We start from the raw sequence: 10,069 nt of genomic DNA on the forward strand, positions 1-10,069 counted from the left end.
CCCCCTGCTGCACTGCTCCAGGCACCAGGTAGGTCGAGGAAGTGGCAGTGAATATGGGGCACACACCAGGCACCACACTCCCAACCAGGTGGGGGGAAGCTGCAGCTGGGTGGCTCCTACCCCAGTGCATGGGAATCTGGCTCCTTCCACCCACCCTGCCCACCTAGTGAGATGAGCCACCACCTGCGGGCGGCCAAGTGGGTGAAAGACATCCAGGTGCTGAAGCTGGAGCCCTATGCAGTGGGGCAGGAGTCACTTAGCTGCAGCTTTCCCCCTGCTTGGAGCAGTGCAGCAGGGGCGGGAGAAAGAGGAGGAGCTGCTGGAGGCTCCCCAGGTGACTGCCAGGAAGCTGTGTGCACCAGTCAGTGCCATGGCAATCGGTGGGTGCAGGCAGGAGCAGGGTGTGGCCTGCCCCAGGTGGCAGCAGGCAGCGTGTAATGGGGAGGGGGGTGGACCACATCTGTATCTGCACCTGCGCTACACCACACTGGGCTCTGCTGCATGTGCCCTGCCCTACCCCCAGCTGGCTCCTGGGACCTAGCGTGCGGCAGCCCCCTACACACAAGACACACCTACCCACCCCCACATTTATGCAAGAGTAAGACTCCATTATGCAATCACAGCTATATAAACTACTAAAAAAACCTATAAATCAGGACAAAAAATATTTTTTGAAATGAAATTAAAATATCTAACAGCAGATGTTTGATTTTTAGTATATGATTTGCAATGTATCTATAATTTGTTAAAATGGTATCTTTGGAAAGATTTTATGTGCACAGCCCCGGACAGCTCACCAAAACTTGTAAGTGGCCTGCCAGCTGAAATAATTGCACACCCCTTTTTTAAAGGTATTAAGACACTTATCTCCAGGGATTCTGCCAAGCTTATTTATTTTCTGGAGGAAAAAAATCCCCAATTTTTGTATTAAAAAAAATCTACATTTTTTTCATGATTATATTACATATAGATATGTAAAAATCTTAACCCTACACACCTTACGCCCCTCTGACCTAACACTTATATAACTTTTAAATATCTATTTACACACACAAATGATGTGTACACACTATTTTTATAGAACATTTTATTTTTTGGCAAAAAAAAAATAAAGGGACCTCATTTTTCCAAATGTGCTGACTCCATTAAAGGTATTTTTCTCAAATAAATGAAACTTCACAAGTGCTTTTGACTTAATCCAGCATCAATTTAATATGTAGCCAAGAAATAAAATGCAACCAAATTGTACCTGCTTATTTATGAAATCATGATAGAAAATGTAGTGAGAAAAGCTTTTAAAATCTAGATCAGTTAATGAATAGACCTTCAAGCTAATGGTCAAATTATGCTTTACATGGGTTCTTCTCACATAGAGAAGTGAGAAAACTTTCACATTTCAGCTTGCATGATTTTCTGGCAATTTTTTTCCGGTGAGAATGGCCAAGTTTGTTTCTCAGATGGAAGATGCAGCATTGTCAACTCAGCCTGTGGAGCAGTTGTAGGCAGAAGGCTGCCCCTACAATGTCCTGTTTCTGTATGACGGCCCTACCCTATTGCTCCTCACTGATTCCTGGATATCCTGGTGCAAAAAGCCCACTGAAGTCACACAAGGTAGGAGTCTCCTCAGTTCTTATAGCTCTACACCACCCGCCAGGTGGTATTGCCAGACAGTTGGGAGAAGCAGCAAACCTTATTGCACTTTCTTTGAGTTTTGTGAGTGAGGACTCCAGAGGAACTGGGAGCTAGGATTGCACCTTGGAAGACCATCAAGAAGTTTCCTTTGCCTGTGTCCACAAGAAGAAGTATGCTGGGCGCACCAGTAGAGACAGATATCAGTAAATCCCCCTAATGGAAGCAAAGGCTGTGTGCAGACATTATGTTTGTAGCTATGCCTGCCCTTGTAACACTGTAAGAAAGTGGGTGTTTGGACATGCACCTCACTTGTAGCCCTGCAAAAATGGCTCAAGCACTACAGGGACATTCCTGGATGAAACAAGCACTTCTCCATAGCACTACGTTTTGTTGTACCACTTGTAATATCTGAACAGTGCCAGGTAGCGCTATAGGGGACCTCTTGTTCTCCAAGCCGTTCCACTGTGCTCTGCTCTTTCCAGTGTAGGAGAGAGGGAGCGTGCAGCTGCAGCGGCTCGGGGGTAGTTGCTTGCTCTAGAACCAGCCAATCGGTTAGTGAGTCCTGAATAGGCACTGGGCGCGTGGCTGTGGAGTCCAGTCAAACCGGTGGCTGCAGCTCTAGCTGCGGGGGTAGCAGGGCCTGTGGCTGTCCCTGCAGCAGAGCCATCCCGTGGCAAGGACAGGGGCTGCCCACCAATCGGTGACAGACTTCCCCCACTTCCCTAGCAGGGGAAAGTGGGTATATCTGCATGTGACACTACATCAACGTAGCGCCCACGGGCAAAACCCGTGGTGCCGCAGCTGCATCACCGTAGTGACGCGCTCCCCCGTTATAGTGCATCGCTACAGTGATGTAGTGTCTAAAAATAACTGTGCGTGGTGCACCCAGCCCAGTACCAGCTGTTACTGCACCGTCTTTTAGTACCTCCAAAAGGAAATGACTAAAAGATGGCGCAGTAGCAATGGCACCATAGATGTGGCCACTGACTGGGTGCATTGACACCCTTTCCTATGAGGGTGGGGTGCAGAGGATCAATCCCTTGTCACCCGCTGACTGGCGAGCATGGCTTTGTAGTGCTCCAGCCAGAGGCTCTGGTTATCTGAGCACCCTTTATAGCACTGTATTTTGCAACTGCTGAAACACTGGTAATATTACAATGCACATCTGAACATGGTCAACGGGCAGTGCTTTTGCCGGTGGAGCATGTACTCCTAGTGACAACTTACACTGGCAAAAGGACTGTTCTGTAGATACGATTTCATTATGCTGGGAGCTGTTGCTAGCAAGGAGCAGGCCTGAAACTGCTGACTGCCATCCTCTCTGTATACGTAATTCTGCCCGTCGCTGAGAAACATCTTTGCAACTAACCCTGGGACTGTTTATTTTTTCAGAGGTATATCTGTACTGGCTGTTCACTCTTAACTGGTGCTATTTTTAAATCAAATTTTAATAATGACTGGTACTTGAAACAAACTCAGCTTTAGATTTCTCTGCAGTTTTCTTATCTAATGTCATAGTTGATTTTAGGTAAAACCTTCCATGTTTCAGGATTGAGCCTAACAAGTAATGTTTTGTCTTTACTGTACAAATGAATGGGATGCTATGCTGACCCGGGATCAGCACCTCAGTGTAAAATCCTACACTGGGGAGAGAAGGCACACCAGTAGTTTTTACCTGTATATCTTACTGAGGTCAGTCTTTTCCACCCCATTTGGGGCTAACTTCAACTTTAGTCATGCTGAGGTTAAAACCATGTTCATTAGACTTTTATGTTGGCAGAACTACCACAAAAGCACAACTTTTTTGCAGTGAAGGAATAACCTAATTGACCCAACATAGGCAATAACTTCCTTTATGGGCAAGCTATTCCATATTTATGCATATTGAGGGATTTTGAACCTTTTCTGGCCACTTCGGGTCACAGGCTACAGGATTGAAGGATTATCTGATCTCATTCAGCGTGAAGGATCTAATTTTCCTTGGATTAAAATTGTGTTATGCTCCATGAAAAAGACATGACCTTATTATTCATGTAAGACTATAATCTGATGTCATTGACTTTGGAGTTTCTGCATGAACAGCTGGCCAAGTTACTAGTAAGTGAGTGGCCAAGCTGATGAGACGGTTTACTGTTAGTATGGAAGTGACTATGCTATTGTGTGTGTTAAACATCCAGAAGTGCCCAGGAGGAACGTAAATATTTTCAGGAGCCCAAGTAGATTCAGATCAAGCTTCTCACTTGTCTAATTAATAGAAGTACACGTGCTTGTGTGTAGGCTAGGACCTAAATGCTCAGTGCCTTGTAGAAGCAAGGCCTCCGTGCCACACACAACTATAAGAAACACAGGGCGCATCTACACATCGCCCTATGTCTCTGTAGCAACACACTACGTCGCCATACAGTGCACTACGGTGACATAGTGATCACATGAGTCTACACGTGATCAGCAACTAATTTGCCATAGTGGTGCACTCCCTCGTTTTAGTGCAGCAAAGTAGTGGTGAAATCTAACCATGTGTCGTGTTGTGCGAGTGGTTACTGCACCGCGCTTTAGTACTTCCACAAGGAAGTACGAAAGCACGGTGCCATAACAGCAACACCGTAGGGCGATGTACAGAGCCACCCAAAGAGAGGAAGACAAAAGGAACCTGTCCAACTGTTTGAAAGACATATGTGATAAAAATGAAGGGTTTAATGGCCTCATACATGTGCAAAATGGTATCACTTTAACTAGTCCCAAAATAATTACATTTTATCCTGGATGTAAAAGCAATGCAGTAGAAAGTATGTAAGCAGCAGAACTGTAAAGTTTTTTTCATAGCTTTATTAAAACCTCTGGTCATGGTTCAGACACAATTAACTTTTGAAACATTTAATGTTAGGTGCATGCTCCGTTCATATACAGAGTACTGGTAACACCATTTGTGAGCTTATATCTTTACAGAGCATATCTCTTTTAGATTCCCAAGTTCCTTTTTCCCTGAGTTGTGTGATGCCTCTAATCAGAACCCTGTTTGTGGTGAAGAGAAAATGAAGAGAATAAATGGGAATGAAGACAATAAAAAAGCACAGATGCTGTTAGAGAGCAAACTAGAGGTACTTCTGTACTGCAGTCTGAATTATGTGCTACTGTCTCAGACAAATGAAGCTTACATTGGTGTCTGACAGTTGGAGGCTTGCTTCCCTTCTGAGTTTTAAATGATGTTGCCTTGTTAATTTGCTAACCTTTTGCATCTCTAATAATTATTTATAAACCCAAACTGACTTTGTCCCTCCAGTTACACATTTGCACTGAATCCCTACACATCATTATGATCACTCACTTCAGCAAATGCATGATCAGGCCACAAAATAAATTCAGGTTCCACATTTAAAATAAACCATTTTAACTTTACAGACCTAACAAAGCAATATAAAGCATAGAACATAGAGTATATACAGAAAAGGCCAATTTCCAATTCCAGTGCTACACGAGCAGTTCCATTAACTGACCGTGTAACAGAACGGCGAAGGCCCGTTACCTTTAAGATGCGGTTCAGATCTATAGGAATTTTGGACAAAACAGATAATCCATTAGCTAGAACATGTTGTGGGCCAGCCAGTAATAAATACGAGGACTTAATAAATAGAAATGTACTATTTTACATGGATGGTTGTATTAGATGGGTAATAAAACCTGTATGTTGATACAATATAAGACATGCGTAAAAGATGGACAGTACTAGAAAAAGAGACCTGAGTTACAAAAATTAATGGAATTGAATAGTGTTAAAGATTAGGTGGGAAACTGCATGTGTGTATGTGCATTAATGGAGATTTTGGGTGGAATGTCAAGGTCCTATTCTTTAAAACTGTTCCAGAAAGTAAGTCAGACTGATGCAGGATTTCACGGTGTAATGAACCAGCACAGTTTTAAGGCGGGTCATTTCTCTGTCTGGAATCGGATCTGTGCAACTGTCTCATAGGCACTGTATTATTATGAACAAACTGATGATATTCTCTGTATGACAAAGGTCTGGGCTTTTTGGGAGAGAATGGTTGTGACCAACTTCTAGATCGGCATGCTGCACAGCAGAGTGCCTAAGGGAAAGATCCTAGCTGGTCACAGATTTGTTATCATATTGAAACCACTGTAGCTTTCAAGATCAAACACATCAGGTTGCTTAGAATCGTGGCATGAGAAAATATGAATGATGTGGCCATCTCTGCAGGAGAATTTTGATATGAATTGCCTTTTTTCACTAATGGGGAAACTCCTATAAAGGAGAATAAAAAGATGACTTTGGTGGGAGATTGCATTTAATCATTTTCAGAGTAACACCACTGTGACAGAAATCAATAGTGTCCTTCCCTAGCAGATGCATTAAAAAATATTCCGGTTCAGCACTAATTGCCCTGTAACTCCATTTCTACCTAAGGTACTATTTTGTTTCCTTTCTTTTTTGATATGCTATGAAAGGTGCTGATTTTCAGCCTGTTTGGTAAATCTTCCTCTTTTGTAAATCATTTCCTTTTGAATAAAATCAATTAAAGTTATGGCAAAGTGCATCAAATTCCATGTTTATCATCCATGCCAGACAACCGAATTTAACTTTCTCAAGGGCCTGATCAGGCAAAACTTTCAGTGAACTTGATCACTGATTGTTCTGATAGATTAATGCTGCCACTGGACAAATCCTACTCAAATTTAGGATCATAAGAAAGTGTGGCTGGAAGGGACCCCGTGAAGTTATCTAGTCCAGCTCAAATTGCTCCTACTGAAAGCTCACAGCTATTTGTGTGAACTGAGGAAGCATCTTGCCTGTTAACAATGGTATCACTTAGATCCCTCGCCAGTGGGCACGTCTACGTGTTCATTAATGCACCATAGTTACTGTGCATTCAGTTTAGTACTTCCTTAAGTACTAAACTAAAAGCAGTAACGGGATGTGCAGTAACTACGTTTACTGCGCAGTAGCACTAGCGTAGTTTTTTTGTGACAGTTACTGTGCAGTAGCTTAATAACGCTGCATGGTGGCTTATTGGCACAGGTTTTGACCAGCATGCTACTGCACAATGCTATTAGGCTACTACTACGCAGTAAGCATCTTGTGTGCACGTGCCCAGTGTCTGCAAACCCCTCTCCCCCTCAAAAAAACCCTCAAAATGCAATAAAGGCAGTAGGAGAATATTGCTGAGTTTTGCCGACATCAATCTCCTTGTACGAGCCCAGAACTCAACTCATTTTTTTCTTACCTTTAACTGTCTATATTATAACTTTCAGCAACCCCTGATGATGAAAAGAGATACCGCTTTACACTTTTCGTTGAGCAGTTTGGGCTTGTTTTCCCTTTCTTATGGCTTTCTGGGCAGGACTGGTAAGGGATGCTTCAACACTTACAATCAGTTGTCAGGTAATAACGCTAGATTCTGTCCAAGTGCGAGCACTTTCTTGTTTGGTAGTGGAGAGTCTTTTCTTTGGGAGTGGTTTGAGTCCAAACAGTTGGCAAGCAGCAGCTCGATACTTCTTAGACATAATATTGTACAGAATGGGGTTGATGGCAGCACTAAGGTAGAAGAGGACAAAGGACACCAAGTTGCAATACTGGCTAATTACAGCTATCTCCAAGGATCCAGCCTCAAAAGATTTGGAAAACAAGTATCGGTCCACATGAAAAGGCAACCAGCAGAGTATGAAAGCAAACACCACCACCGCTAAAAGAGAAACAGGGAAAGAAATGCTTTTAGATAAGAATATTAAAAACATGCATCATTTAAAATTAACCATACTTTTATGTCCTTGATACTAGTGAAGCTCTTAAGAGTGTGATATTTCACACAGCAAAAATCAATTTGTTCAACTTATTTTGGATTTTAAAGATTAGCTTTTAAAATTAATACACCGATAATGATATTAGTATATAATCAGAATAATCACTACAGCAGGCATTGCATATAAATGTCCTGTTTATATGTCCTTATTGGATTTAGTATGTAATTGTTCTAAATAATATATCCTTGTTTTTTTCCAGAAGAGAGGATTTCAGGGTTGCAACGGTGGGGAAAAAACTGATACAAAGACTAATTTAACACAAGCAGCATTTAACTAAAATACACCATTCCATGCACCATCATTTATCTGACTTTGGTTCTGCTCTTGTTCCTTAACTGGTAAAGATTTAAAGCTTTAAAGCTGCTCTTTTAAATTCCCAGCAATGGATTTTGAATTCTAAGTTCTGATCACTCAAGGGCTCGGGGCAGTCTGCATCTTATCACGCTGATCCCTTTTCACTTCCACTGCAATCCAACCCTACAGCAGATTGCTAACATTTAAAGTTGCCTCTGTTAAAGGATGCTGTAGCCACAGTCTTCACCGTCTAATAGCTAGTGAAGAAAGCGACTTGAAATAATATTGATGTTTGTAGCAGTGCTTTAGGGCTGAGGTAAGCAAGTATTTTAGGGTTGGAAATCAGTATATTAAACTTTTAGAACTATAACTCTCGAAATAGTGAGCACCAATTCATAATTCAGAAAAATCTAGATCTGGTAATAGATCTTTGGCTAAGCAATGCGTTGCTTCCCAGGTCATGCTAACAGACTGCAGTACTTTATTGATCATATCATGTAATTGAAGGAGCATAAAAGATCTCACTGTTTTGATTACTCTCGCTGCTGTTGCATAGTAATGATAACATGTATGAATACATAATCAGTTAAGTTGAAATTGAAAAACTGAGATATTCAGGACCTGTCATGGCCCTGTCCTATAGTCCACTGCTCCAACTCAGTTGCAATTAGCAAAGTGAGCAGAGGCTGTTGCAGGATCAGGCTGCTAGAATAATAAGAGAAACTATAGTTTTCCACTAAAGAATCTAATGAAAGTGTTTTGGGGTTTCCAAATAGTGTCAGAAAGCGTTGCTGCTTCTAGCCTGGTGATTTAATCCTGCAAATGCTACTTTGCATTAACTACACTACGCTGAGCACTTCACTTGCAAGACCGAATTCTTTCCAGTGGAAGACCTGTGTCTACTGACACGCTGCAGTTTGGATTTCCTCACTGAAGCAACAGCTGTCCTTTGTACTCGTATTCAGAATTTGTACCTTGAAACATGAATGCTTAATGCTTTGTGCCCTGCAAGCGATGAGCAGGAATTTTGCACTTGGCTTGCAAGGTGATAGGATCTGGGACCCTAAGAGATGGAGCATATTCTCCAATAAGGAGCAGCTGATGTTGCTAAAATGGCAAAAGCACTTTAGTTGGCAAAGGATGAATTTAGCAGTATTGGTCAAATTGGTCAGAAGAAACCCAGTCCACGCGTTCATGGGCTTCAGTCCACCGGCACACTGCAGCTGTGTCGGATTAGCAGGGGGGAGGGACAGGGCAGAAACGCTTCTCACCCGGGCATTTTTTGGCACCTCTAACTTAACTACGCACTTGGCTCCAGAATCTCCTGTGCAACAGGATCACTTCCTCCCCTGTGCAACAGGATCCCTTCCCCCCCTGTGCAACTGGATCATTTCTTTTCCCCCTGTGCAATAGGGTCACTTCCCCTCTCCCCATTCTCGGTGCCTGTCCTCTGGGTGGCAGTGGGGACCAGCAGTGTGACGGCGCTGCTGTGCTGCCCTGCCTCCCTCCTGCCCCCGAGGCCTTCCCATGTCCCCGGGGGGTGTCCAGCAGGGACAGCCCCTCCCTGGGGAGCGCGGCTGCAGTCGGGGCTGAAACCCCGGCGTCTCCCTGAGCACCCCCGCAGTCCTACCTAACATCTTGACAGTCTGCCTGTTGTTCTTGTCCCTGACCGAGGCGCTGGGCCCCATGTTCTTCCTCTTCCTCCTCCACAGCTTCCTCCCGATGAGGCTGTAGAGCACGGTCAGGCAGAAGACGGGCAGGAAGAAGAAGACGCTGGACGTCCACACCATGACGGTGAGCAGGCCGGACTGGATGGCGTACTCGGTGGCGCGGCACTCCTCGGTGCTGGCGGGGCTGGTGCCGTTGTCGTGCTCGACCCCCACCAGGACAAAGATGGGCCCGGCGCTGGCGAAGGACACGGCCCAGAGGCCGAGGATGACCAGCTTGACCTTGCCCTTGGTGATGGCCACCTTGGCGCGCAGCGGGAAGCAGATGGCCAGGTAGCGCTCCACGCTGAGCGCCGTGATGTTGAGGATGGTGGAGTAGGTGCAGCTCTCGCTCACGAACTGGAAGAGCTTGCACAGCAGGTCGCCCAGGGTCCAGGGCCGCGCCTGCCAGAGGCGCAGGAGGTCGAGGGGCATGCACAGGAAGATGAGCAGGTCGGAGAAGGCCATGCTGGACAGGTAGAGGTTGGTGGTGGTGCGCATGGCCCGGCAGCGCGACACCACCAGCATGGTCAGGACGTTGCCGCCGATGCCCACCACGAAGAGCAGCACGCAGGTGACCGTGATGCCGGTCAGCACCGGCGCGGAGAAGGGGTACTCGGCCC

General features: G+C 44.7%; 1 protein-coding gene across 1 annotated transcript; it reads right to left on the reverse strand.

Annotated features, from left to right (window-relative positions):
- Positions 1–6,718: 6,718 nt before the first annotated feature.
- On the reverse strand, positions 6,719–10,067 carry GHSR (growth hormone secretagogue receptor; the record flags this gene model as incomplete). Its single annotated transcript, XM_019532518.1, has 2 exons — positions 6,719–7,328; positions 9,371–10,067. Coding segments are annotated over 2 exons (1,002 nt in total), but the record flags the coding sequence as incomplete, so codon positions are not given.
- Between the last annotated feature and the right edge of the window lie 2 nt (positions 10,068–10,069).

This window comes from Crocodylus porosus, unplaced genomic scaffold (genome assembly GCF_001723895.1).
Source record: "Crocodylus porosus isolate Cpor-Errol unplaced genomic scaffold, CroPor_comp1, whole genome shotgun sequence".
NCBI classification, from domain to species: Eukaryota; Metazoa; Chordata; order Crocodylia; family Crocodylidae; genus Crocodylus; species Crocodylus porosus.